This window comes from Sodiomyces alkalinus (assembly GCF_003711515.1).
Source record: "Sodiomyces alkalinus F11 unplaced genomic scaffold SODALscaffold_11, whole genome shotgun sequence".
Classification (NCBI taxonomy): Eukaryota; Fungi; Ascomycota; class Sordariomycetes; order Glomerellales; family Plectosphaerellaceae; genus Sodiomyces; species Sodiomyces alkalinus.
In genome coordinates, this window is record NW_021167089.1 from 996,830 (window position 1) to 1,024,505 (window position 27,676).

The window sequence follows — 27,676 nt, forward strand, 5'->3', positions numbered from 1 at the left end:
GCGCAGCGTCCCCAAGTCCGTCAATGGTCTACAGAGGTAAGATCTCGTTCGTCCGTGCCCTTTTATAGCTCTCTTCACCTTATTCTTACCCATCTTCGTCGATTCAACTGTTTCTCCAGTTACCTGCCGGTATTCTTCCTTTCCCGACGTATCTTATCTTCTATTCCTCACTGAGGCATGGGATACGAACATGCAAGGTATCTACTCCGTGTCTGACTGACCACAAGTCTTCCCAAGATCCAGGCGCTATAGTTGAGACCATTCCTCGTTCTCATTGCATCTGGGCTGCCGTCTCCTCTCCTGCGGCTGTCAACTTGAACCTTAATCAGCCCCACGTATCTAAGGTCGACGCACACACTTTCGTGCTTCTCCTTTTTCTACGTATTCGGACTTCTCTGCCACTTTTATTATCTGTCGCCTGGATCCGGCTTGGTCGTGGAGGCGATCTACGAGAAGTCGAGTCGTCAGCTTACTCCATACTCTCTCCAGCAATCACTCCACGTATATTATAAAGTCGAGAGGGTGTCATCCACTCCAGGAGGAATCGCCAATATGGTAGCTCAGGACGACTCGTCCTTCAACACCGGTATCCATACTTTTCCAGCCTTTCCCCCTGTGTGTGTTTTCTCCGGGCCAGACGTTGGCTGACTACCTTATGGCTTGTCAACTAGTTCGCATACATCTGTCCTTTCAGTTCCCGCAGTCCGATGATCCCTTCCCCGAGCGCCGTATTGTTCTCACCCGAAACAATCCCTGCGCGAAGGTAGGGAGGACGAGCAAGAGCAAACCGAACCTGTCCGCTGCTATGGACAACTGCCTCCTGGATAATCCGGTTATTAGCCGTGACCATGCTGAGATATTCGCAGAGTTCGATAGTGAGGTAAGGAAGCTTCGATAAGACCGCACCTTTACCCTTAACCCTATCTGATCGCGCTCCCCTGATCCCTGGCCTGACAGCCTTGAAGATGTTGCTAACTGTTCTTGCAGGCCGTATATGTGCGGGACCAGGGGTCTCGCCATGGTACATTCCTGAATCGCGAGCGTGTTCAGCCCAATCAACCCCAACTTCTCGCATCGGGGAACACCCTTCGCTTCGGCACAGATATTCAACGTGACTCGGATCTCTACCCCCCACCCGCAGCCGTGGTTAACATCGAGTTTGATGGTGAAGTCGACGAGACCCAACCTACCAGTTGGCCGTCGCAGCCCTCCGTCGGCTATAGAGCTCCTGATCCTTTGGGGGACAGTGACGGCGACTCAAGCGACGAAGAAGATATTGCGGCCGTGCGTCACGCTGTGAGGACGCTGCGTGAGGCGGGCTTTCATCGAACCGCTGAGATTCCGACCCAGCGGCCCAATGCCGAAGTTGATGTTGAGCATTCCACCAACTTCAGTAAACCCATCATCATTGACCTCGAGGGTGACACAAGCAAGACTGGTCGCAGCGAAGTCATCGACCTCACCGGCACTGGTGAGTCCCAGAACAATACGCACACCTTGGCCCAGCCCGAGAACACCCCTGGGTCTCCCGTGGTCAGTAGCTCGAGAGAAAGGGACGAAGACGAGTATATCGGCGCTTCGGAGGGCCGTGTTAACGGCCAGAGATACACTCCAATCCAGGCTAACATTGACCAATCTGCGGATATCTCAATCGATGAGTCTGGCGAGGAGGACAATTCGGTGTTTCGGCTTGATGAAATTACCGGTAACTGGCCTGAGACCGAGGACTCGGACCAGGAGGTCGCAGACATGAACGAGGGCTCAGAGTACGACCTCGAACCCACTGATTTTAGGGAGGATTGGGAGAGCGGCTGTTCCTCTGTCATGCGGCAACTACATCGGAGCTTTGAACAGAGTCGACATGGACCCGATGGCGCCCTTCCCGACCTAAGACTAGGTCGTACTCCAGAACATCGTACACCGGATTTTCCCAGACTGGGTGTTATGTCCAGTCAAGGCCTCTTACAGGAGCCACGTCCAACCCCGCTTCCAATCCTCCCTTCTCTGACCCAGGTGACGTCGGAATTGCCGCCGGGCCTTGATAAATATGTCGAGCTTCCGCCCATCCTGAGATTGAAAAGCCGTTCGGATTCCTCTTTCTTCCCTGCTTCTGAGTCAAGATGGTCTTCCGAGCCCGGCGGCGCCGTTGATTCGGTGAGTGAAGCGTTGAATCAAGCCAAGATACCACCTTGGCGAGACCCCGTAAGAGTTCTTACCCAGAATTTCGGGTGTCACAAATAAACGGTTAACTGACACTCATGATGTTATTAGAATCACGAGTCTAGGAAGATGCTGGGTGTGCACCAGGATTCTACAGAGGTGCCAGATTCGACGGCAACTTGGCCGGCCTCTGCCATTGAGACAGTCCCGTCGACGCAACACGAAGATACAATGGAAAGCATTCTACCCTCGCATCAGGTCCCTTCAGCTATGCCCGACGCACAGCGTTCGACCGATGGTATGTCGCTTGTGTCGGACACTCGGTTTATTTCACCCCGACCCGCTGAGACTGCTGAGCCGGTTGACACTGCTGTCGCAGAAGCTGAGGCTTCGGACGAACCGCGCGAGGATAGTTTTGAAACCGGGTCAATGAAGCGGAAAGCCGACCACATCTCCGACCTCACCACGGCTGAAGTCATGGCTGAAGTCATCACTGAAGTCCCAGCGGCTGAAGACACCCAGGAACCTATGGAAAGCCTAGCAATGGCATCAGAAGTTCCTCGGCACAGGCCCTATAAACGGCTTCGGTCTGTTGCTCAGGCAGCTGGGTATGTTGCTCTTGGTGGTGCAGCGGCTAGCGTTGCCTTTGTTACCACATTGATTGCCACTGCCCCGAGTCTGACATAGGCAGGGTGCGGTTGGGCACATCCCAGTGCCTACATCGCACTGCCTGTATGGTCCTCGTCTTGTCTATTTTCTAGAGGCAGTGAAGGGTCAAGACAAAGGTTTTGGGAGGCTCTGGCAATGACAATTGCATTGGCGTCTACATCGGTTGGACAAATGATTGCTTAAAGGGAGTTTCGGGTTTAGTAGGTGATGTTAGGCTGGTTGATATTATTCCAGGACATCCATTTCTCTGTGCAGCCGTGCAGCGGCGAACGAAAGGAAGGTTAGGTCACGGTCCCGCGGTCCGGTGGATTAGGTAGGCAGGCGCAGGGCGTTTACTAGTATTTGGAGGCAGCAGTTCCCATATCGCCGTTAACTGTGCCATTATTTGTCGCTGCTGGCTGTGCATTAATAAAACTTACACTCTACTTGAAGAACCGGGGCGATCTGTAGAAGCGCCCGCTTCATGAAGATGAGAGGAATGTGACCTCCTGAAACCTGCGCTAGGGATGTCTCACAGGGCGGGCATAGGAGTAGCCTACGTACTACGTGGCGTGCATCATATCATCTACATGTCACGAGTATATATAAGGCATTTGGCGATTACCAGTATCCTGGAACTGGTCTCTGCGTTGGGGACGCCAAGGCGGTGATGTTTCCAATAAGACCTTCTCTTCATTCTAATATTTTTTTCTCCTTCTTTTACCGGCCAGAACAAAGCTTGGAAGGGAATCACCACGGAAGTCATGTGGTAAGGTGCTGCGTTGTTAGATTTGTTTCTCGATGAGAAATAGGGCGGGGAAGAGAACATTTTGGGGGAGTGTATGCCCGGCGATTTACCTTGCCGCACATGCATGTCGGCTGGCTCTCTGGACCCCTTTGGAGATGCTGTCGCAAAGGAAAGGAGGGCAGGGAGTGGATAGGGAACACAAGGGGGTAATTTTTAGGCGGTCGTGGCGGGTCATCAGCTAGTTGTGCATATGTCGGGAGAAAGAATCTCCAGAGGAGAGCCAGGGGGGGGTTATGATGATGGATTACTCGCTGACGTTGACGAATATCGGCGGTTACACGAGGTCGAGATGAGATGTTTGGAGCCCAACAAGACAGGACGCATCACCGGTGCAAGGAATGACAAAGAATATTTTCGATTCGCGCCCGGGACAGAGAGTAAGACGCGATCGCTTTGAGGAGGGAGGGGAACGTTGTTCGTGTATGTTGGTGTAAGAGTAAGAGTGAGATAGAGAAAACCAGAGACACGAAAACAGGAGAGACGACGGGAGCCCGAAGATACCCTTCTCCTTAACTTCTTCTAACCGGGCCTCGCGAAGCTAATGGAAAGAACAGTGCGGAACGTGAGTGTGACAAGCTTGTTAGCTTCGTGCCATCGCAACAAGGACGTCTCTCATCGGTGTGTCCGGTGAGGCTGCAGCCTACGTGCTCGGATTTATGATCGGAATCTCGGGGTTCGTTGGGAAATGGGAGCCTAATTCCCTCATTGACAAGAATCAGTCAGAAGGGGAGTAGATGGCCCGAGGCAAGGGAGGGTGATGCTCCGTAGATGCGCAACAAGGTAGGTAGTCAAGTGTGAGCAGGTTGCGTGGAAGATGTGATTGGGGCAAGTTCGAGCCACGCAACGAATATGGTATGGTTTTCTGGATGGCGTACAAGGCGTCCCAACCAACAAGAGGGGTAGAAGGATGCTCGTCTGGTGGAAAGGATGGGCGCGTGTCGGCGTGAGACTTCAGAGGGGCATATCCTGTCCTGGAATTGTCGTCGTTTGTAGCAATGGTCGACGTCCCTCGGGAGAGCGCCAGGTGGGTTTAGATTGTAATATGATAGATGTTCAAGGTGCAGGGGAGAGAGAGAATGAGAGAGCCTTCGGAAATGGAAATCGCCAACTTTAGAAACGTCTCAGTTGTTGGGCGTCTTTCCACTGCAGTGTGCAGATCTTCCTTGCCTATAATCACATCGAGGACTCTGGCTTCAGGTCGAGACATCCGATCAAGTCGTACAGATGAACACAGGGGAAATATCCTTCAGCCTACCATGTTCTGCACGCCAAGATGTCTCGTGATATCAGAACATGGGCTTTTACTGGCGACTTAGACCCCGGTGAGCCCTGATGATAACACCGACGCAATAATAGGGTAACTGGGGGGAAACAAGGGGGGGGAGGGGCGGGAGCAAGGGGCGGTGGGGGATGATATTCAGAGATCAGGACACCGGGGGTGCCCGATTACTCTGCCGTTCATGATTTTCGGGTTTGGTGTGACCGCCTGATATTAGTCTTTTATGTTCCGTGATGGGTACCAATACCCTTTGCGGTGTTATCGTGATGGGTCATCCGACTGGGCTCTGTCGCAGTCATGGGTGCAGCGAAAAGCGCGAAATTCCAAGACCTTCAACACCCGCCGGTCAGTTCTAACTAAACTCCCTTGTCCTCACTATCCCATCTGGTCTCCTATTTTTCAAGGCGCATACGGCGGCAAAGAATCATTATGAAACTCTCCGACGTGATACCGCTTGCCCACCTCAAAAGCATTTCTACTATACTTCGATGTCCCCGAGGCCTGACTCAAAATGCCAGCCAACAGCTGACCATGATGTCCTAAGAGCAGAGCGTTGTCATCGGTTCGTCCGGCCGTCCCTGCGATGCGGCATGGACAAGTACCGAGTTAGCCGACATCGATCTTTATCCTATGTCATCTCACAGCTAGACACTGCCGAAAGAAGGGAGTCATTGTCTCGGGAAATATTCGCCCCCATAAACCCAACGCGCCTCCTTTGACTCTCGTACTGCGTTACAGACGGTCAGTCCCGCTTCTTTTCGGACAAGGCAAAGAAAATATGAATGGTTGGTTGGTCGGATGTTGGACCTTCTGTAGACGGCCACGTTGCTGTCGACTTCGGCGACAGCGCTGATATCGAGGGCACTACCCGACAATGTGGTTCCGATCAAGGCATCGTTCAAGAAGTGATCTTCTCCGTGTCCCTTGTTTCTTTCTCTTTCTTAGTCCAATGACGCGTAATTTTTCATACATACCGGCCTGCAAAACAGAGCACAGCGGTACGGAGCAAAACGCAGCAGGGATGATCAGAACGGGGAAAAGGCCGCAGGCACTACTGAGTACAGACGGTGGTCCCATGAGAAAGTCTGTCGGCCCAGCGTTCGGAACTCAGTAAACCAAGATGGTGTTAGCTGACCATACTGGGAACTCAATGCCCCAGGGGCAGGCCCCCTCTCAGCCCATTCGAGTCGGGGTTAACGGTCAAGAAATAATGCAAGTACCCGTAGGTAGATGCAACCAGCCGCTGTGCCGTGCCTTGGCATCGCATGGGAGTCTTTGATCTCAGAACTCGAACTGGAGTGGAAGGAGATTGAAAGGACAAAAGCGAACAGCACTGTTCATCCACATTGTTCGGTTCCGAGACGGCTACCTGCAGCTATATGCATGATCACTTAAGCCTCCTTAAGTTGACCGACCGTGGGGGCGGCGGGGCTGTTGAACTGGGGGTTGACCGCCCATCGAAACCGTCCGACTCGTTCGGACGAGGCACCACACACTTCAACAGTCCAACCAAGATAGCCGAGGGCCCGGTGAGGACGATCAGATGAGCCCGAGTCGCAGGTAAACGATGAGGTGAGACAAGAACCGACCGGAGGGACGGGTTGAGATTGACAACCCAAACCGAGTGACGGGACAAGACCGTTGTCTTGTCACAGCTGGTGCAGGACAAGACCAAGAAACCCAGCTTGACCGGGGAGTCATTCGGCGGTCGAGATTGCACGCGTTCCACCGCCGTTCTTCTCATCTGACGTGATGCAAAGCTTCTCCCGCCTGAAAGGGTAACGTAACAAGCTGTTTCGAGTCTTCCGCTCGCCTCCAACTGGCTGGAACGAGACAACCTCTCCCGACACCAACAAAATCCGCTCACAGTCACAAGACCGCGGACTATCCCTTCAACCCCCCTGGCTATATTGGCTCCTGTGGGTGAATGTGCTCGTTTAAGGGCGCCCAGAGTTGTCGGAAGCGTGAGGGGGCTGCTTGTGTTCTGCCGGATTAACATACCATGCCAAGTAGTCAAGACCTGAGGAGCCTGCCGACCTTGTTCGACGACTATATAAAGTCCAGGGTGGGAAGCCTCGACGGTGGGGGTGAGGCCTTCAACCCATCCTCATAACGGACTCTTCGTTCTCCGGTCTCTGTTCTCTGTTCTCCGCCTTCCGCCTGGACGTTTACCAAACTCGAATTCCCCTTCTTCAACCTCGTCTACTCACTCTGAGAAGAGTTCACGACAGTCTTCAACACTCGATTCTCGTTGTCATACACGCCATCATCACTTTCGACTGTCTCAATAATGACTCGCGTATCAGATGATGAGGTCTGCGGATGCATCCAAGGATTTGGAACGCCGGCACCTTGTCCTGACTGCACCCCGTTTGGAAAGATGTACCAACATCCGTATGTCAGACAGAGAGACCCAGACACCTCTATCCAAGCTAACCAGGATGGTACTGAATCTGGGGGCGACAGGTCCACAAGATGCCGTTCCTGCGGCGGGCTGAGCATCGTCTTCTATAATCCTCACATTCCCAATTCCATGCCGGGTGGCAGTGCCCAGACTCAGAGCCCCCCATCCGGTAGCGGAAATAGTCAGACTTCACAGTCTGGTGGCAGCAATGGCGGAGCAGGGTCCTCCAGAGGTGGAGCTTGAGGACGCCATCAGTCATATCCTTTTATATCAGGAACGTGAAATAGACCACGACTTCATCTGACGTTTCTCGGTGTCTTGTGAACGGTCGATACGGGGTCTCCTGCGTGCTTATAACGGCATTGTCGTCCTAATAGCCCTTGGGAGCACTTCGGAGCACTTGTACAGGCTGTATCGAAAACTGGGTTCGATCCCAAAGTCGTCCTAGGCTCCCAGCTGAACCCTTGTGCGCCGCGCAGGGGAAAACATTGGACTTGTATAACATCGTGGCAACCGCTCGAATTCCAAGTCAACCTATCCATATACTGTATCGGTTAGAGTACCCTAGGATGGCTCCCTAGGGTTCCATATAGCGTCGAGGAAACCAGAGTGGCTTGAAGGGCAAAGCGAGGTGATTTTGACATCGAGTCCCCCTATTTGCTGGGTTACTAAATTGTGTCAACAAGGAAGGAAATGTGATATGGAGCACTGCCAGGTAAGATGGATGAGTTGAAAGTGAGTTTGGTCGAGTTCAGTACGGAGAGGTGAGGTGAGGCGTAGTACGGAGTAGGAGTGTGCAAATGTAACTTCAAGGAAGGTGTGTAAATAATCATTTCATACGGTGTTGATGACTAATTTATAGCCCCACACGCCGAAATTCAATGTCCAAGCTCCCCTCGCAGGTACTTCATCCTTTGTACCGAATCTATACATTCTCTGGTGGGGTTTGACTGGGAAGCTCTCACCTTCATACTGCCATCGCCAATTCCCCCCAGCTACGGTTTACGAGACATCACCTAAAGTCCAATGCGACCACTTGTGCTACTGCGCTCAACCACGACAGCCATACTCCAATCGCATTCTTTATCGCATTTTTTATCGGAATTTTGACGTGTACTATGCGACGGTCAAGACGTGGATCTTGTGCACTCTAACAGCCCACCATGTCTGTAATCCTTTGCACGGGTAAGTTTTGTCGATCCAGTTTCCTGTTCGCCCATGGCCCCCGTTCGCGGTTACTTCAGGCTACCAGCGAAGGAATGTCATTGCTAACTGATACTAGCGGGATATGACCACACAATTCGGTATGAGAACGATCGTTGTCCTCCTTGAAACTCTTGTTGCGAAGCTCGTCCCTATCCTAACCGAACCACGCTGGTGACAGGTTCTGGGAAGCCCTCTCCGGCATCTGCTCCCGAACAATCCAACACCCGGACTCGCAGGTCAATCGCCTCTGCATTTCCCCAGACAAGCGCTTCCTCGCTGCCGCCGGCCACCACACGGTCAAGCTCTTCGACATCAAATCGACCAACCCTAACCCGCTGCTAACCTTCGAGGGCCACACGGGGAATATCACAGGCGTCGCCTTCCACTGCGAGGGCAAATGGATGGTCACGAGTTCCGAGGATGGCACTGTCAAGATTTGGGAAACACGTTCCGGCCAGGTACAACGCAGCTACAACCACGGCTCGCCCGCCAACGACGTCGTCATCCACCCCAACCAGGGCGAGATCATTAGCTGCGACCGCATGGGCAGCGTCCGCGTCTGGGACCTCGCAGAGAACACTTGCTCCCACCAGCTGATCCCCGAGGAGGACGTGTCCGTATCAAGCGTCACCGTCGCGAGCGACGGCTCACTCCTCTGCGCCGCCAACAACGCTGTATGTACATTGAAATGCCCTTTAGTTCTCTCCTCCTCCCCCTCCCCTTGTCTCCTTTTTACCCCTTTCTCCCCTTGTCCGTCCCCTCGCACTCGACATGGCTGACCAAGGGTAACCCCCCCCACCTGCAGGGAAACGTATTCGTCTGGCACCTAGTCCAGTCCATGGAGCGCACCCAGCTCGTCCCCGTCACCCACTTCAGCGCCCACAAAGAATACATCACCCGCATCCTCCTCTCCCCAGACGGCAAGAAGCTCGCCACCTGCAGCGCCGACCACACCGCCAAGATTTGGGAAGTCACTGACCTCGACCCCGCTACCGAAGACGATGGCCCGCGCCCTTACCCGCTCGAGGCCACCCTTACCGGCCATCAGCGCTGGGTCTGGGACTGCGCCTTCAGCGCCGATTCTGCCTACCTCGTCACCGCCTGCTCTGACCACTACGCCCGCCTCTGGGAATTGCACAGCCAGCAGATCATCCGCCAGTACAATGGTCACCATCGCGGTGCCGTCTGCGTTGCCCTAAACGACTACTCCGAGACTAGGTGAACGGTGCATGCGTCATTGGTGACGGTGGATACGTGGAGAATTCTTTATAGTTGGTGTAATTACGGACCTTCTGGCAGTGAAGGAAGAGAGTATGGGGCTTGGGGTATTGGATGGAACGGTGAGCTAGTGTCAGCTCCCAATTTTTCTTCTGGTCCTCTTATTCCGGGTATTTGCCTCACTACGCCTTTGATCTTCTATTGTCAGTCATTCTTGGGTTTGCTTGGTTTGGTTCAGGATCTGGGATATCAGGGCGAAACGGCATGGCGTCTGGAAATCCATAGCAAGGAGCTCAGTTTTTCATCAAGCCCTGGTAAGGGGTGTCATTATTGACGATATCGACGTTCCGCTTTCTATCCTGATCAACGACTTCCAACGCAACATGATGGTATCCTAGTTTTCGAAGAAGGCTGCCTGTCCTGCAAACCCCCACCATGGGTTTGCCCAGCTTACATGAATCTCTCCCCTGCCATCCATACAACCCTACAGCCTGGACGGTTATTTCTCCGTCATGCACGACTGCTCTGCTGCTCTCTCACCATCCATCCCCCCAGCCACCATCGTCTTCGCCCGTATCCTTCGGCTTCATGTCGATCTTCTTGGGGACGACAGGTTTGGAGACTGGCTTAGCGACCGCCGACTTTTTCGTTGTTGTACTTGTGGAGGCGGAGGACTTGGTCAACCCCCTGGGCAAAGGCTTTTTCGTCCCGCTCTTCTTCTGGGCCTGCGCCGCCAGCCAGCCCGCAAAGTCGGGCTCAGCCCCATCATCAAGTGGTGTCGCAGTGGCCGGGGTGGCTTTGGAAGACGAAGAGGAGGTCGGTCTCGCCGTGGCGGGCTGGGTCGACGCGTCAAAGTAGTTGTCTTCATCGTCCATTTCGCCCCATGCGTCCGCATCGTTGGCGCCGGTGTCTTCGAAGAAGGCATCTGCGGAAGAAGCCTGGGTTGGCGCGGTGTGCGAGCTGGCCGGTGGAGGCGACTTGAGGGCTTGCCTATGCAGTGAAGACGCCGATGATGTCGGTTTCCTCGCGTCGGGAACGGGAGATGTTGCTTGGCGAGGAGTGGAACCCCCGGAAGCAGTACCATTGGTCTGCATTTCTCCTGCTGCCGAAGAGAGTTTATTGGTGAACGAGGATATTGCCCATCCAGCCCAGGAAGAGCCTTCGCTGGGCTGAGGTGTGCTCATCCGCGGTGCGCCTGCCACGTCCGTGTTGTTCGGCGGAAGAGCTGTATCAGGCATACTGGCGGCTGCCTTTCGAATTCTTTGCATGTAGACCTCCATCGTGGTAGCAGCTTGATCCCGAACAAGTTTCTCCTTATCGACGAGCAGCGGGCACACGGCCGGCATAATACGGGTGGCAATGTCCTCTGTCGTGAAGTGCTCGTTCGTGGCCGCCAAGGCCATGAGGGCAGCGTTCCGCGCATGATTAAACGGATCCCGCAGAGACCGCGTGAAGGCAGCGATCAGCACCTTCGCCCTCGTAGACGACCCAAGATTCTTGGCAATCTTTCCAAGGCAGATGGTGGTGTTGGTCCGGAGACCGGGTTGGTCGTCGTTGGCCGTCTTGGCCAGATGCCTCAAGAGCTCGCCGTTGATGGTGCGATCCGACAATTTTGTGACGAAAACAAGGACGGATTTGACCGTCTGCTCGCGGACTATTGGTGCGGCATCTGAAAATCCGGTGACAATCTGGGGGAAAATTTTGTCGTTGACGGCCTTCTGCGGCAACCGGTCTATCAGGTGTTGCAGGTTGTCGAGGAGGCACACGCGAATGGCGCGATCTGGGTTCGAGAAAAGTCGGATGATGGCCGGCATCACCTTGGCTTCGAAGTCATCTTTCGAGAGTTGCCCCGTGATCTTCATGACAATACCCAGCGCCTTCGGGCCGCCTCCGCCATATTCAACCGACTTGAGCAGCTCGGGAAGCACCTTCATCTTGAAGAAGTCCTCCGGGAAATCCTCCGACATCATCTGGTCAAGGTTCCTGTCTCGGTTAGTGGGTGCGATTTTGAACCAGAGGGAATACGCGACGAGGTCGAGTCGACTTACTCCAAGAACATTTCCCGTTCTGTCTCCGACTTGACGCCAAGATTATCGAGTCCGTCTGTCAGCTTGATCAGAGGGCTGTCAAAGAAGCCACCGGCGCGCGAGCCCTGGTCTAAGAAATGCGCAATGCTGAGGCGGGCCTTGGGGTTCGCATTCACGAGCCGTTTATAGCTCGCATGCATGGACGGGGGGATATTTTTGGTCTGGCCTGCTCGATCCGAGCTCGTGAAGTCGCCGTTGAAGGCTTCGAAAATGAGGCACCCTAATCCAAACGAATCCACAGCCGAATGAGGGCTCTTCTTGATCGCACCCCAACCATCGCGAGCAAGTTCCGGGGGCGCATAGCGGGCCGCCTCGGGGACGAGACTGCCATGTGTCTTGGGTCCGGTTAGCACGACTCCCTCTCCCAAACGTGTGCTATTAAAAACCAAACCGTACGTAAATGACAGCTTCATCGTCTTTGATATTGCTCAATAGCTCAAACCCCCCTAGCTTCCACTCGCCGCTTTCCGATGTGTACACAGAGCCGACTCGAACGCTACCGTGTATGGAGGCGGCCTCGTCATTGATGAACTTGAGAGTCCTCTAGGGTCACGTTGTTCATCAGTAAGGAAGCTCGTAGACGCTGATTCGAAGAATAAACCCACCGCAATACTGTGTAGACCCCATTTTATTGTCTCCGGATTCAGACTTTTCCTCCTCACATGCCATCGCAGCGGCACCAGCCTTTCGGTCGCTATGTAGAGATGGGTGTCGGTCTAGAGTACCCAGCGGATCAGAGATGGGTAAACCGGGCAGTGACGCCTCTCGAGGGTGGGGAATCATACCTCCACGGTATCCAACACCTTGATGACGCCGGGGTGTCGCAAGGTTCTTAGCTTTCGCAGGGCATTCTTGGCCAGTGGCAGTCGAGACTTGTTGGCAGCGATATCGAAAGAGAAAATGCTGCAGTTGGATCCGTCCTCCTAGATGAGAGAGAGAGAGAGAGAGAGAGAGAGAGAGAGGTGTCAGCTGCTATGTTGGACAAGCCGTTGAATATCGACAGGAGAGGACACACGAACCTTCTTGGTGCCGTTATGAAGCGTCCATATAGACTGCTCAACATCAACCCTGTCGCCGATAGTGTAGGGCAACGGTGGCCCTTGGGAGATGGCCGATGCTACAGCGGAGAAGAAATTCATGGTGGAGGGCAGCTGGTGGGAAGACGAGGATAGGGAAGGGCGGGAAGAAGGCGCATCCGGGCGCTGTCGCAATTCGTAATTTTCGGTGATAGCGCAGTCTACTCGAGTCGTTGCTACCGGCACAAAAGACGAGCCCTCCTTGGTGAAGGAATCCCGGAGATAATTCCACGGTGAGAGGATCGTTGATGGTTAACGGTTAATGGTTGATGGTGCGCGTGCCTGCGTGTCCAGATGCTGGTACTGTACCAGGCCAATATCCGGAGTAGCCCCCTACACGTATTTCGTACTTGCCTTGTACGGAGTACGAATATGAACTATTAAGGTATTGATCACTTCGTAAGGTACTTTACCTAAGGTAGGTATGGGTTGACGGTACCGAGTCCAAAGTGACGTGCGGTGCCAATGAACCCCCTGGTAGGTCTATGAGGTACGTACGAGGCTGGCAGCCGCATCCCCGCGCTAAACCGTTCTGATCTTGGTCCAGGTTGATTGATTGGAGGGGTGGATAATTACCTACGGAGTACGAAGTACACGTACATTGTACCTACCTTTAGGTCCAGCGGCTTGGCTCAGTCGCACCTGCGCTTGTCGCGAGCTGCTTCTTCACGTTCTCCTTCTTCACACATCGCTTTCTCGCTTCTTCTTCTTCTTCTTCTTCCCCGCGCCATATTTTTCACCTATTTCAATGATTTTGGGATGAAGATGCGGAAAGCCCTGCACCATCGAGAGTTCCGGAGACAAAAGGACAGCCTGGATTGGGTTCTTATCCTTGCTTCGACTTTGATAGCCCACTCGCACTCGCGGATGGCTCGAAGCTTTCCCCATCCCCAACGTCGCGAAACCTCCCCAACCTCTCACCTGGCCTAACTTGGCTTCTACCCAGCTGCACCGAGGCTCTGATATAAGGCTTCGTACGAAACCTTCTTACTTGTCTCGGAATTGACGCGTTTCTCATGCATGTCCTTTCACGCGACGGAAGCAACTCGATGCTGGTACTTTCACCGTAGTGAGAGCCGGGACGATTATGCCTTATTCCAGGTAAGCCTTTTTCAGCTACATTATTCGTCCTCCGTACTGTCTCTATATCATTCTCTCTGCCATGCTTTGCTGCTGTGATGACCATTGGTAAAAGGTCCGACAACTTGGGACCCTTCTGGGGTTGCTTTTCTTCACTCTTGCGCCAGCCTTGTCCATTACCTCGCCACACGGCTTGCTCGTGTCATGGTTCACCATGGACCCCGTCAAACATACGGGTATTCTATCAAGAACTTGGAGGTCACATCACCAAAGCGCGTCCTCTTTTGGACTGCGCTGCCGCTTTATGGAGTTCAGCTTTCCGATGTGCTCCACGAAGCTGAACCAAAGGCTGCGGCGAACAGGTTGGGAGGAGTTCTCGGACTCGGCTCCGTTGGATGAGAACTGCAAAACCGCTGTGGTCCCCAGAGTGAGGATACATAAAAGAAACTGAAAAGATCTGAGCACAAAGCAACGGCTCCCTCCCCTCTTCTCTCTGTCTCTTTATCCCCCCCCCCCCCCCCTTTCATGAAGGAGAGGGAGAAAAAATACAGAAAGAAACAGAAACGACGTCCCCGAGTCATCCGCCTCCATATGACGGAAAGCGCCTTATATACTACATGGGAATGACTAACTCGTGCTTCTAAAGGGCCGACGACCAGGGAGTATTTGTTTTTAGTTAGATGCTCGCTTTGCGACACCCGAAACGGATATCCGACCTTCGAACCTCTTCCAAAATTTCCAGTTTAGACCTAAGAAGTCAGTGCGGGAACGAGGTGATAGTACTAATCTGCGGCAGCGGCAGCAGCAGCAGCAGCAGCAGCAGAGCCCGACTTACCCGACGTTACTTCACCGTTCAATAGTGGTGAAGGCACGTTATGACTAGTTCCTTGTCAACTCATTTCCACTAGTCCGATCCCTCCCCTGTCCTCCTTCCCTTACACGACATCGGGGTTGATTGAGAGCCCGTTTCGCCTTCAGAGGCGCAAGATGGTTTCGGATGCTCTCAAACCAGTCGTGGGGAGACAGTGTCTTTATCCAGGCTGCTCTTCCATGCTGATAACGTCGCAACGGTACTGCCTTCAGCATCAAGACTCGCATATCAACAGGCACGACCAGCAGCAAGCTGGTCATGGCCGATCGGTCGGAGGACACTCTTTAGCCGAGGAGGGCTTCCTTCGCAGCCCTGAGCGGCAACATGGTCGGCCCCGTATGGCCCCCGATTCTTACCCCACCGAGCCTGGTCCCTCCATGCATCCGAGACAGTTTGGTCAAACTGGACCCGGCCTTCCTGTCAACTCCCGGCTAGACTCTGAATTCGCCCAACAAGCCACCAAGACAGCTAAAAAGACGGCAAAGACTTCATCAGTTAGCCGGATGTACATGGCACCCTCCCCCCGGATGGTGAGAACTCAGCCTCCGTCCTCCAGGGAATCCTTTGAAGTGGATTCCGCTCGCTTTGAACACCAGTCGCTTGGCGGCCAGCGGATTTCCGATGCTACAACCAGGACCGCCCTATTCAGTCTTCATCCTAGCAAGGGCGCAGGATCGCAGTCCTTCTCCCATCTCCGTACCCCAACCGAGCCAGGCTTTGTTAAACACAATGGACCTCAGACGGCCAAACGAGGGACGGAACTCACAGCACCAACTACGGCACCGCCCAAGGGCCCTTCTAGCGTCAAAGAGGATAAAATGGGTCCCTCAGATTCTCGGGTCAACCGGGGAGACGCGCAGTCGCCATCTTCCACTCCCACGACGGGAAATGTACCGAGCTTTTGCGGGTTCTCGTCTACGAGATTTGCACCTCTCGATATTCCCATCCAAGGTACCGACGAAGGGTTGAGGACAAGTACAAACTCGTTGTCAAACGGACAAGACACATCGAGGTTGAGCTCTTCAATACGCCACCCGATCAGTCGCCCCCCACCAGCACCACCTAACAGATCACTGAATAGTAAGAGCTTCCAGAGGAAGAGATTAAAGATCCCGGCTGCCGTTAAACGAGTACCTTCTGGGCTCCCCCCTCGGCCACTCCGCGCTGCCGTCAAGAGGGTACCTGCTGGGCTTCCACCTGTGCTAATTCCCGACGATGACGGTACGTCGGATGAGTCCGAATCATCCCAATCACCCCAGCGCCCTCAGAAGACGAGAAGGATTCATACGCCGGAACCATCGCTCCCATCGCTCCCATCGGCCAATGGCAATCCCACATCTAGTACTACGATACAACAAGCTCCCCCGATAAGCCAACCTGCAGCCTCTCTTAATCTGCAACATCTCGGTCTTCCGCCGCACCAGAAACCTGCTAATGATTCCTCTCGAGGATCAGTTGCCTCGTCGGTTGAGCGACAACAGCCAGCGCCCTCTACCGTCGAGGATCCTCTTCGCTCCGTAAATACACCCAGTCAGACTGAGGACTGCTTCTCCTTCGTTGGAGAGGAGGAGAGAATCCTGGGTAAGCACAACGGCGGCCAAACACCTTCGCCTCCAGGCGCGACATCGCATGTCTCTCAGGAAGCGCATCGTCTACGGAAGGCCGCGACTTTCGACCAAGCAAAGTTCGATGCAGTGTTTTATGGCCAGGAATTAGCTGGGCCGCCTCCGTCCGGCGTGACGGTACCACCGGCTAAGCAGAAGCGTGCTCCGCCGCCCGGAGAAGATGGCAAGCTTTACCTCAATATCGACCCGCGCATTCACTGGCCTCGTAGATGGACAGATGAGTGGTATGAAAATAAGATGAAGGAGATTCGGGCGCGCGGCGGGCGGAAAGCAAACTGGGGTCGAGCTGCCCAGCGCATGCGTGAGCAGCGGTTGGGTGAAAAGGCCCAGAGCCAAGTGGAAGCAGACGCTGTGGCACCAGCGCAGGCGTCAACGCCACGCTTGCGGGAGCCCGAGCCGTGGATGCACCATCGCCGGATCGACTTTGAGGATCTGTCAGAAGACGAACTGCCCGACTACGTACTGGAAAACCCAGCTTGGGCGCGTGCATGTGCTTGGATGCGTTCGAATGCGGAGGAGCGCCGCCAACGTGCGAAGACATCAGCTGGTGAGGCACTTCGGCGCATTCTCTCCCATACAACGTGACAAACGTATTCGTAGAGGGAGACAGAGAGTGTGTGAGGAGAAGAAACGTTGGGGGGGGGGAAGGGGCATAAGGGGCATAAGGGGCATATGCCCACCAATGACTCCTTGCTTTGTATAATTTATACTCAGGGTAGAGTGAAGTGCACCTGCAACTCCATATATTCGCGGCAATGGACTGACGGATGAGTTGATGGATTTGAATCATTGCCTGTACGAGATGGATCCAGGGATAGATTCTCGAATCACGTTTGCTTCCGCCAACTGAAGGAGCCATAAGCGTCGATATCTCTGGTATAGGCTTCTCTGCTCCCTAACCTGCCCTGGCTAGATTGCTAAAGCACGCGATCTCGCCCGAGGCCTTCTAAACGTACACATACAGAGGGGGTCTGTTCTGCCCTGGAAAATGCATGGAGACAAGGCATGCATGCAGGAGATCTGCAACGTAAACAACACATCGCTATGAGACATTCAAACACCCTCTTTCCCTTTTCCTTCCTCTTTTTTTTTTTCCCGCTCGAAACAAAGGAAACGAGGCAAACAGCGCTTCTTTCTTCCAACTCCCCTTAAAACGAAACGAATCGACGGCAACGCCAAAGTCCGCTAGGCCTGGGTCTGTGCCCTCTTGGCAAGCATGCTCAGGGCACTACCGGCGAGGATGAAACCAGCCTGGTCTTCGCTGACGGCGTGCTTGGTGGGGACGAGGAACTCGCCGGAGCCGTCAGCCTTGCGGACGCGGAGAGAAACATCGCCGCGACCGCCGGCGCGGAGCATATCGTAGAGGCCGACGGTGGAGACGTCGTCGCCGGCGGCGATGCGGTCGTAGTCGGCCTCGTTGACGAAGGTGAGGGGCACGACGCCCTGTTTCTTGAGGTTGGTCTCGTGGATGCGGGCGAAGCTCTTGCAGAGCACGACGCGGGCGCCGAGGAAGCGAGGCTGCAGGGCGGCGTGTTCGCGGGCGCTGCCCTCGCCGTAGTTGTGCTCGGCGACCACCAGCCAGGGCTGGCCGCGGGCCTTCCACTTGAAGGCGAGGTCCGGGATGGTGTGGCGCGAGCCGTCCACGTCGTAGGCGGCGTTGACCTCGCCCGTCTCGGCGTTGACGGCGGTGTGGAGGGTGTTGGCGCTAATGTTGGCCAGGTGGCCCTTGTATTTGAGCCAGGGCCCGGCGGCCGAGATGGTGTCGGTGGTGCACTTGCCTGTTACCTTGACGAGCACCTTGAGACCCTCGAGGTCACCCTCGGGGAAGGCCTCGAAGGGCTCGAGGAGGGCCAGGCGCTCCGAGGTCGGGGAAATGGCGACCTCCACGCCCGGGTTGGGCCCGTCTGGCGAGAGGGCCTGGAGGGACTCGACGCCGGAGACGAAGGGGGTCCTGGGACCTTCGAGACCCTGGGGCGGCGCAAAGCGGAACGACTTGCCGCCCCCGGGGGTGGTGAGTTCATCGGTCACGGGGTTGAAGGTGGTGGAGCCGGCGTAGGCCATGGCGGTGACGATCTCGGGGGAGGCGAGGAAGTTCATGGTGCCCGGGTTGCCGTCGTTGCGACCTCGAAAGTTGCGGTTGTAGGAAGTGAAGATGGCGTTGGGGGTGCCCTTCTTGACATCGTCTTGGCGCTTCCATTGGCCAATGCAAGGGCCGCACGCATTGGACAGGACGATACCGCCGGCACCCTCGAGGGTCTGGAGGGTGCCGTCGCGCTCCAGGGTGGCCCGGATCTGTTCGCTCCCCGGCGTGATATAGAAGGGTGCCTTGGGCCGCAAGCCGGCCTTCTCGGCCTGTGTCACCATGCTCTCGACCTTGGTCATGTCCTCGTACGAGCTGTTGGTGCAGCTGCCGATCAGACCGGCGGAGAGGGTGGTAGGCCACTCCTCTTGGGCCACTGTGGTTGCGAATGCCGACAGAGGGGTGGAAAGGTCGGGGGTGAAAGGTCCGTTGATATGCGGCTCCAGGTCGGAGAGGTTGATCTCGATCACATCGTCGTACTGCGCGCCCTCGTCGGGGCGGAAATCGAAGCTGCCCCAGCTCCTGAAAGACGCAAGCGCCTTGTGCTGCTCGGCTCTCCTGGTCTGCAGCAGGTAGCGCTCCGACGCCTTGGTGTAAGGGAAGATGGAGGTGGTGGCGCCGACCTCGGCACCCATGTTACAGATGGTGGCCATGCCCGTGGCGCTCAGCGACTCGACACCCTCGCCGAAGTACTCGACGATGTAGCCGGTGCCACCACGAACGGTGAGCTTGCCGGCCAGGGCCAGGATGATGTCCTTCGGGGCAGCCCATCCGTTGAGCTGACCGGTCAGCTTCACGCCGAGAATGCGCGGGGCCTTGAGCTCCCAGGGGGCGCCGACGAGGGCTTCGACGGCGTCAGCACCGCCGACGCCGATGGTGATGGTCGACAGACCGCCGGCGTTGGGGCTGTGGCTGTCGGTGCCCAGCATCATCAGGCCCGGGAGGGCGTAGACCTCGAGGACGGTCTGGTGGATGATGCCGGCGCCGGGGGGCCAGAAGTCCATGCCGTACCTCCTGGCGGCGGACTCGAGGAAGTCGAAGACCTCCTTGTTTGTGCTGATGCCCTCGGACAGATCGCTCTCGGCGCCCTTCTCGCCGACGATGAGGTGGTCGCAGTGGATACTGGCCGGGATGGCGGGCTGGTCGAGGTTGCAGGACATGAACTGCAGCAGGGCCATCTGGGCCGAGGCGTCCTGCATGTTGACGCGGTCCGGGTTGAGCTTGAGGTTGGCGCTGCCGCGGATGCTGCGGCCGTTGTCGGTGTTGGTCAGCAGGGACTGTTCGACATCGTCCAGGTGGCTGTAAAGGATCTTCTCGGCGAGCGTCAGGGGTTGGTTGCCGAGCGTGCGGCGGACCTCGAGGAGCTTGCCGTGCAGCTTGCGGTAGGTGTCGGGCTTGATCGACTTGGGGAGGGAAGGACGCAGGGCGGCGTCAAGCTGGTCGATGTTCATGTTCCCGGCGACGGCGGCAAAGTGCCTTGTGTGAGGACGACATGTTAACCGGGATAAGCCCAGTTGCCCGGGTCGGGAACGTGTGAAGATGCCCTGTTTACAGCCAACCCCATGTCTTGTTAGAATGCATGGTAATTCTGTTGCATGTTGCTCGCACTTTTTCTGCCTTCGACTAAAGGATACGATACATTCCTTCCCATGAGGTCCAGAAACATATTACATACCTTTGCAATGCCCCCAGACCGGGTGGCAAGCTCAATTGGCGTCATTGTCGCTACAACAAGCACCCTCCCAAAATGCCGTGAGCGGATGACTGGCTGTACCTCAAAACTTGTCGCGAGAAGTTGTTGGCGGGGGCGGGAATGTGTTTTGGGGAAAGAATTTCGAAATTCTTTTGGAAATGGGCGATGTCGGATTGGTCTGTTTCCTGGTTGCTCGCGTGCTCTAAGGTACCCATGCGGGGAGTTTTAGGTACAACGTACACGTACAGCGCTTTGTTCCGGTGTTCCGGTTGGTTCCCCCTAAGATATCGGCTTAGCACTCTTTTGTGGGACTGGTCCCCCATTTCCCCGGGTCTCTCTGGAGCATTAGAGGAGGTAATTACGTTGTATCCGTACAGCCACGGTACAACGCACAACTGTGTGTCCGTAAAACCTACAAAGTCCGATCTCGGCTCTCAGTTCCTCACCGAGCGAGTAGATTGTCCTCACCGAACCTGCTCACATCATGTTCCCTTCTTGGACCTCTCTCTCAAAGAAAAGACATCATATTTCGTGCTATACATCTAAAAGGATGCACGAGAAGCCCCCAGGAAACCTGATAACTCCCCCTCTTTATATTCACAACATAAAACGTCCCTATCTCCCTTCCTTCATGGTCCATGAACAAAATTCATCCTCTCAGTCGTCGTGTTCCTCCTTCTCGTTACCGATAAGTCCCTGGCTTCGCTCCTGCCTCTTGCCCCAAACCTCCTTGGCCCACTCTGACATCCTGTAGCCCCAGTGCCCGGCCACGACAACGCCGCTGAGGACGTTGACGACCTTGAGCAGGAACTGCATCATCCCGGGCCGCGTCTCCTCGATCAGAAGCAGGATGGGCTCAATGTCGTACTTGAAGAAGATGCCGGGGACGCTCTGATGGTTGACCTCCTTGCTCTGCTCGGTCACGGCAAACTGGTTCGTGTACAGCGTCCTGGACGTCCGGCTGATCGAGTACATCGTGGGCACGACGGAGAGGTAGTACTGGAACTTGTGGAAGCCGGTCTTGGCCGTGTTGACCGTCTGGTCAAGCGGGTTCACCAGCGATGGGTAAAAGGCCCCGAACGAGAATTCGTTGATGACGTGTGAAAAGTTGAACTCTGTTGGTATCCTTTTCGTCAGTTTTAATTCAGAAACCAAAAAAGGAAAAAAGGAGAGAGAAAAAAAAAAGAGGTCTCCTCACTGTTGTGGTCCAGGTGCTGGTCCCCCATTCCCGTATACCAATCATGCCCCCTAGCAGTGATGTGAAAGTCGCCCTGCACCTTGTTCAGGCGAAGGTCCCCGTAGATCCGGCAGCTATCAGCCGGTCCCTTGACCTTGGGCGTCTTGGCCCATTTCGGCTTCCGCTTGCCCAGCGCCACGATGTCGTGTACGTGCTCCTCGCCGAAGCCCTCGTCCAGATGCCACCCGGCGTCGGTGATGACGCGCCCCACGGGGTCGAACCCGAGCCTGTGCACGCCCTTGTTGTCCACCCACTGCGTCCACGAGGTGGTGTCGCGCTTGAGCCGGTCGGCCGCCATGATCCGGTCGCCGGCCGCGTCCTGGACGTTGATGTGGAGGTCCTCGCACCGCATGCGCACCACGATGTCCATGTTGATCTGCAGCTCGTGGCTCACCCCCTTCTCGACCGCGAACGTGTGGTTCTCCGAGCCCCGCCACCACCGCGCCAGCTCCGTCCAGATGAGGAAGATCGTCACTACGCCCATCGTCACCGTCCACTTTCCTCCTCCCGACGTGCGCTGCACATACTCCGGTTTCGACTTTGCTGTTCGACGCGGGTTCTGTCAGCTGGCGAGGAAACTCAATTCTTCTCATATATATCGCTATCGTGGGGACATGATGAATTGCGAGAGAAAAGGGGGGAAAATGAGAAGCAACAACGGAAAAGTAAAAAGAAAGGAAAAAAAGCCCAAACTTACGGAAAGCATCAAATGCCCTGACAATGCGGCCCGCCTTCGCACCAAAGGCGTCCTCGTCGAGCGTTGCGCGTTTCTCCTCGTATTCGTTCATGATGGGATCGTCTTCCCTCGAGCCAATCTTGCCCCCCGCAGGTATGGATGACGGCTGCCAATTGACAACCTCACCTGAACTTCGTGTCGACCCAGGAGTAGCTACTCTTTCAGTTTTCGAGAGATGCGCTGTCTAAGAAATCGAGTTACTCGGTCTGGTCTGGTCGAGGATGGTTGCTCGGTCGCAGGGGGTTCGCTGTCAGTGCCCGCCGCCAAAGCGAAACGAATTCCGGCGTCTACCGCATTGAGAAAAGAAAAAGAAATCCGATGAAAAAGTGCTGCCTAGAAATTTTGAGATGTCGGGCGGGAACGTTGTCGTCGGTCGTGGCGTAATTATCGTTTCTCTTCGTCGTTTTCCAGCGGAATCAAACGACGCTGGCGTTGGCAGCTGGAGAGGACACTTAACACAAGCTAGGTACCCATCTGAAGTCTCTCGTCTTATCATTGGCTGTTCTTGGAGCGACCTTGCAGAGTTACAACGTAAGGTAAGGTACCTACGGTACCTTATGACGATATGCTAACCCCTGTCACTCGACCGGTACAAGGTACAATTAGGTACGAACCGGCAAGTATTCGTGAAGGGGGAGAGTCGGGGAGCCCCAGCAATGTTGAAGGGTAATACGGAGAGTATCTTCACTATAACTGTCACGACTTGTAATTACTCAGTACGACAGTACTGCGTCCACGACTGCACAACTGCAGGACTACAGTACTGATTGTAAGGTTATTTGTCGCCATGAAACAACCCAGAATATAGATACGTAGAACGCCGAAAGTTGGGAATATAGAATGCTCAAAGACGGAAAAAAGTCGAAATTGACAGCCTATAAGCATAGCAATCTGAATCATAGGCCCGTCACTCCTCCTCCTGACTCCCTCCATGTTGCCCACTTTCTCGCCCGAGACACCACTTTGAAAGCGCCTGTACGGTCGCCTAGTGTGTGCCAGCCAGGCGTTCCACATGTCTGTGGTATGTTTTTTTGTTTCTGATAATACATGAGATGACCTTTGTAAACACAACCGCAACCCTAACATAAATCTGGAGAGAAGATTCTGCCGATCAAGACGCAAGCAATAGCTACCGTTTAGGGAAGGAAAAACAACCATAAGAAAATGAAAATAAAAATAAAAAATAAAAAGACGTATAACCCATAGAATCCAGCCGTCGCTTGTGGTACTCCAGGTCCGAATAATATCGTTCATCGTCCTCACTTCCGCAGTCGCTTCTCCTGCTGTTCGAGGTACTCCTCATCCGAGGCATCAAGAATGTCGTACTCCTCGTCGGTCATGAATCCACCATCCGAGCCGTTCCACGCCACTGGCTCATCGCAGTCCCCAAAATCGTCGACCTCGCTCATTTCATCGTCCTCTACCCCGTCCGTGGCAGTGGGGGAAGAGGCCGTTTCCGACCTAGCCTCCTCATGAACGCTGGAGATGGGGGACTCATTCGCTAGTTTGGGAAAAATCATCTGGCTGGCATGTGCGTCATCGCCCTTCTCTTCCTGGACCTCCGCCTGGACCTCCGCCTGGAGCTTCTTCTCTTCGGGCTGCTCCTCGGCCTTTTCGGTCGCCGTAATGACCTGGGGAGGGTTCTCGACTTTGACATAGCACCAGAGACGGTCGCCGAATTTGAGCCCGTCCTTCGACGCCAGCCGCCAAAACGAAGTGAACTTGCCTTCACGGGCCGGAGTGCGCAAGAGGACGGTGAACGAAAACTCTAGGCCCGGCTGGAGCGGCTGGTAGCAGATGGTCGACTCGGAAGCCGAAACGAGCTCCGAGATGCCCGCCGGCTGATTCGAGTCGACGTGGCCCATGTAATCGCCGCCGACGAACTTGACACAGCAGTTCTCCGGCCAGGCAAACCCGCCGTCGTTCCGAAGGACCCAAGTCTGCTGGAAGACGTGATTGGGAGGCAGCGTGGTGCCGTCGACAACTGTGTCACTGACAAAGACAGCCGATAGATCTTTCTCGGTAAGCTGCATCTCTTTGATCTCCTCAACCGGCTCGGGTTCTTCTTCGAGACTCTTGACGTATTCTTTATATCCATTCAATGTCACGGTATCTTCCTCGAGGAACTTCTCGTGAACAGGAACCGGGTCAAGATCTGCGACTGTCTGCACCGAGGCCATCGACCTCGTATCAGCCCCGCGAGAGCACGAGCACATCTTGTAGCGGTCGCCCATCTGCGGCATCAGTTCGCCAGTGCCCTGTTCGCCCGTCGTCGTGACAGTGACTTGCCGGATCGGCGTCCGGATCTTGAGGAGCGGATGCGACGGGTTGTGGTGATTTTGGGGACTGGCCTCACAGTTGGCACAGAAATCGGTGTCAGGGCAGATGGTGCACTTGTAGCGGATACCCGAGATGTACTGGGGCATGCTGGTGACACTGCAACAAAGCGGGCCGTCGCAGCAGATGCCGAAGTGCACGTTCTGACTGCCAAACGTCTGACGCCTGACGGTCTGGAGAGGCTCATAGACGGGGACGAAGCGGTGGCCGGGGTGTTTGACCGCGACACTCACGACGCAGTCGCTGCAATAGTCCCAGTCGGGGCAATCGAGACACTTGTGGCGAATACCATAAACAGGTGCGTCACACCCATCGCAGAAGGCGTTGTGTGACTGATTCCGGCCAGGAGCAAGTCGAGCCTGGATGTGCCCAGGCAAGACCGAGCCCTCCACGGCAGGTACAAAGCCGTGTCGGGGGTGGTGGCCATGGTCGCCCTTCTCGAAGCACGAGAGGCAAAGATCGTAATCTTCACAGGTGGTGCAGTGCACAAACTCGCTCTCATCAAAGTCATGAATGCACGAGTTGCAGGTCCGGATGTTGCAGGGAATAATATTAACATGATCATTAGTGAGGCATGTTTCTTGCTCGGCGGCAAGTTCCGATACTTCATCACACCGTGGCTTGGGTGGCGCCATCTCAAGTTTAAGCTCGAAAGGATCCTCGGACAGCTTGACCTCGGGCGTGACCTCGGGCTTGGGCTTGGGCTTGGGAGCAATAGTCTCCGTAGTACTTGTGATGACCTGGCCATCTTTGACCGTTCTCTTGATCAGCCAGTGGTTCTGGTCGTGACAAACAATGCCGCTGTCGACGCAGCTCTGGCACAAGTCGAAGTCTCCGTCATCGCAAGTCGCGCAGTGGTAGTGCGTGCCAGGAACCGTCTTGTCACAGTTGTTACAGCACACAGCATACGTGAGGTGAGGAGGTAGTTGTTCGAGTGAGACGCTTTTGGAGGTGCAACCACCGGTTGGAGAGTACCACGCATCGCTAGCGTCGGCACCGTAGGCGTATGCGAGGTCGTTCATCGTCGACATCTGAGCAGAGAAGTTCTGGCGCGCGGCACAGACGCTGGCGTCATGGATCTTGACGTGCTCCTTCATCAATGCCATAAGCGAGCCCTCGAAATCGCCGCCGGTGTCGGTACACGGCAAGTCCTTGTTCACATCATTCACGGGCTCGGGCCTGGGTTCGTGGTATTGACCTGTACCTGACAAGGACGCAGCAGAACTGGTGTAAATCGGATGCATGGGTTCAGAAGAACCCGAGGAAGGTGGTGGGGCATCTTCAATGTGGGCAGGCTGGAGACCGGTCGCGGTCTGGTCCGCCTGCTGCTCCCGACGCGTAACTCGCAGCTTGAGCTTCTGCTTGGCCTTGGCAGCCCGGTAGAGTTGTTTGTACACAGGGGGGTCGTCGGCGTCGAGTGTGACGTATGCCCCGGCAGAGTCGGAGTATCTTTCAAGCACGAGGTCAACGTCGGCGGGAATCCCAAGAAAATCGCGGACCTATGGATAGAAGGTGTCAGAAATTTAGAATTCTTTTTGGCGCGAGCAGAAGAATAACGAGATGCCTATTGGGGAGAAGGTCTGGGAACAAGGGCCGCGGATATTCAGTGGTCGGGTAAGCTCCGGGGTCTTCCCCATGTTGCCATTGATCATGACTACGAGCGATGGTGTCCGTCATGGCCCATGAATGGGGCTAACTCGTCTTACCTTGTTCTCCAACGAGCAAGGTCCAACCTCACGGAGGCCCAGCTTATGGCGGCGAGTGAGGCCCTCGAAGCTGATCTTCAGGGTAATGGGGGTATCCTCGTGGACGGTCTTCTGTGCCTTCGGCCGGCTGGGAAGCTCGCGTTCCGAGGGCATGATGGGTCAGGATAGGGAGATGATTCCGCTGTAGGCGGTGGTGAAGGAGGTGGGAGAACCGGGGTCGAGTATGGCAGTAGCAGATGATTTCGTAGGCGTCAGAAGGATGGATGTACAGTTACTGTCATGGGAAGAGAGGGAAGATATACGTATGTCCAGGGAAATAGGCAACGGTCAACTAAAAAGAACAAAACGAAACAAGAAGAAAACAGAACCCGCGACTATGTGAGGGAAACGAAACGGCTCCGAGTCCTTCGTAGCGGTGGCGAAGAGACGGGTGGTGTGGAAAGGAAGGCGAGGGAGATGGGTAACATGCTAGGGAAAGGGAGCTGGGAGACCCGGAGATGATAAGTGGAGAGAGTTTGGGGGGGGAGCAGGTGCCTGTGCTTTGTGGACCGAACCCCGACTTTTGGAGACGCTGCGAGGCGTCACCAGGAAGTTCAACCCCACAACCAACTTGATGCTTCACATGAACCAAGTACTACTACTTACTATTAGGCAGACATTACTCGTCACTACCTAGGTACAGTACAGACAGTACAGTGTAAATGTAGCAGGCAACAGCAGTATCGGCAAGTACCTCTACCCGACAAGTTGTAGACCCCATAGTACATAGGCCGCGGACAGACAGAGCGGAGAAGTGGACGAGCACAAAGACTGGCTGGTCCCTGATTTGAGCTAGACCCGGACTGGGACTTGTCGGGAGAGGTATGTACGGTAGTAAATACCTAAGGTACGTAAGGGGGATGGGATGGGGCAAGGGCACTTTATATTACACGTACTTCGAGCTTGCCTCTCGAAACACCAAATTAGGTACAAATACATTTTGGTATATTCATTGACCACGCAGCCGAGGGGTCTACCTGCGTGGCGATGACGAGAAAGGAGCTCGCATACGTTCTCGGGCTAACACCGTTTGCGTACCGTTTTCCGTACTTCGCAGCCAACAAGACTTTATCGGGTTTCGTACCGTAACATGGCGCAGTACCTCTCCAGCCCAGTCACACTCTCCGGATACGGTAGTCTCTCACGTCACACAACCTGAAGCAAATGGAGCATCGGTGACATTCGTCATAGGTACAGCATGGACGGCCTGAGTTCCGATCACTTAGTCGCACCGAGGACGCAGCCGGCTTGACTCTCCGAGTTCTCTACTTGATAGGATGGCAAAAAACGGGAGACAAGTAAAAGAGGAGTTGAGGGGGAGCGCAGCCGTCGCCTTGCTTTACTACCTACTTCGTTGGCCTGAATACGCTGTGTTGGAATCAAAGC

At 55.0% G+C, this 27,676-nt stretch overlaps 8 protein-coding genes across 8 annotated transcripts; 3 read left to right on the forward strand and 5 right to left on the reverse strand.

The window, feature by feature from the left end:
• The first annotated feature begins 374 nt into the window (after nucleotides 1-374).
• Nucleotides 375-3,121, forward strand: SODALDRAFT_68682 (hypothetical protein). Its single transcript, XM_028615583.1, has 3 exons — nucleotides 375-880; nucleotides 988-2,202; nucleotides 2,272-3,121. Exons 1-3 carry the CDS (start codon nucleotides 656-658, stop codon nucleotides 2,845-2,847), a joined length of 2,016 nt encoding a protein of 671 aa, XP_028463321.1. The 5' UTR covers nucleotides 375-655; the 3' UTR covers nucleotides 2,848-3,121.
• Nucleotides 3,122-4,331: 1,210 nt separating this feature from the next.
• On the reverse strand, nucleotides 4,332-7,804 carry SODALDRAFT_363355 (hypothetical protein; the record flags this gene model as incomplete). Its single annotated transcript, XM_028614549.1, has 16 exons — nucleotides 4,332-4,624; nucleotides 4,735-4,752; nucleotides 4,839-4,877; nucleotides 5,137-5,225; nucleotides 5,308-5,473; nucleotides 5,538-5,622; nucleotides 5,660-5,759; nucleotides 5,866-5,980; nucleotides 6,133-6,188; nucleotides 6,311-6,639; nucleotides 6,763-6,812; nucleotides 6,897-7,001; nucleotides 7,106-7,256; nucleotides 7,344-7,403; nucleotides 7,493-7,537; nucleotides 7,706-7,804. 16 exons carry the CDS (start codon nucleotides 7,802-7,804, stop codon nucleotides 4,332-4,334), a joined length of 1,800 nt encoding a protein of 599 aa, XP_028463322.1.
• Nucleotides 7,805-8,278: 474 nt separating this feature from the next.
• SODALDRAFT_328887 (WD repeat-containing protein pop3) lies at nucleotides 8,279-10,086 on the forward strand. Its single transcript, XM_028610793.1, has 4 exons — nucleotides 8,279-8,484; nucleotides 8,582-8,603; nucleotides 8,684-9,179; nucleotides 9,311-10,086. Exons 1-4 carry the CDS (start codon nucleotides 8,463-8,465, stop codon nucleotides 9,725-9,727), a joined length of 957 nt encoding a protein of 318 aa, XP_028463323.1. The 5' UTR covers nucleotides 8,279-8,462; the 3' UTR covers nucleotides 9,728-10,086.
• Nucleotides 9,997-13,336, reverse strand: SODALDRAFT_328888 (ARM repeat-containing protein). Its single transcript, XM_028610794.1, has 6 exons — nucleotides 12,830-13,336; nucleotides 12,596-12,733; nucleotides 12,416-12,526; nucleotides 12,207-12,353; nucleotides 11,772-12,145; nucleotides 9,997-11,706 (listed from the first exon to the last, which is right to left on the reverse strand). Exons 1-6 carry the CDS (start codon nucleotides 12,947-12,949, stop codon nucleotides 10,260-10,262), a joined length of 2,337 nt encoding a protein of 778 aa, XP_028463324.1. The 5' UTR covers nucleotides 12,950-13,336; the 3' UTR covers nucleotides 9,997-10,259.
• Nucleotides 13,337-14,676: 1,340 nt separating this feature from the next.
• SODALDRAFT_68927 (hypothetical protein) lies at nucleotides 14,677-17,347 on the forward strand. The gene is made up of 2 exons (XM_028615584.1): nucleotides 14,677-15,849; nucleotides 15,919-17,347. Exons 1-2 carry the CDS (start codon nucleotides 14,954-14,956, stop codon nucleotides 17,045-17,047), a joined length of 2,025 nt encoding a protein of 674 aa, XP_028463325.1. The 5' UTR covers nucleotides 14,677-14,953; the 3' UTR covers nucleotides 17,048-17,347.
• Nucleotides 17,228-20,377, reverse strand: SODALDRAFT_301074 (aconitate hydratase). The gene is made up of 2 exons (XM_028608894.1): nucleotides 20,218-20,377; nucleotides 17,228-20,086 (listed from the first exon to the last, which is right to left on the reverse strand). The coding sequence occupies exons 1-2, from the start codon at nucleotides 20,260-20,262 to the stop codon at nucleotides 17,648-17,650; spliced, it is 2,484 nt and encodes an 827-aa protein (XP_028463326.1). The 5' UTR covers nucleotides 20,263-20,377; the 3' UTR covers nucleotides 17,228-17,647.
• Nucleotides 20,378-20,406: 29 nt separating this feature from the next.
• Nucleotides 20,407-22,685, reverse strand: SODALDRAFT_317056 (DUF1692-domain-containing protein). Its single transcript, XM_028609328.1, has 3 exons — nucleotides 22,170-22,685; nucleotides 21,434-22,015; nucleotides 20,407-21,350 (listed from the first exon to the last, which is right to left on the reverse strand). The coding sequence occupies exons 1-3, from the start codon at nucleotides 22,258-22,260 to the stop codon at nucleotides 20,893-20,895; spliced, it is 1,131 nt and encodes a 376-aa protein (XP_028463327.1). The 5' UTR covers nucleotides 22,261-22,685; the 3' UTR covers nucleotides 20,407-20,892.
• A 782-nt stretch (nucleotides 22,686-23,467) lies between these two features.
• On the reverse strand, nucleotides 23,468-27,011 carry SODALDRAFT_337495 (hypothetical protein; the record flags this gene model as incomplete). The annotated part of the gene is made up of 3 exons (XM_028612697.1): nucleotides 23,468-26,044; nucleotides 26,252-26,347; nucleotides 26,985-27,011. 3 exons carry the CDS (start codon nucleotides 27,009-27,011, stop codon nucleotides 23,468-23,470), a joined length of 2,700 nt encoding a protein of 899 aa, XP_028463328.1.
• Nucleotides 27,012-27,676: the final 665 nt, after the last annotated feature.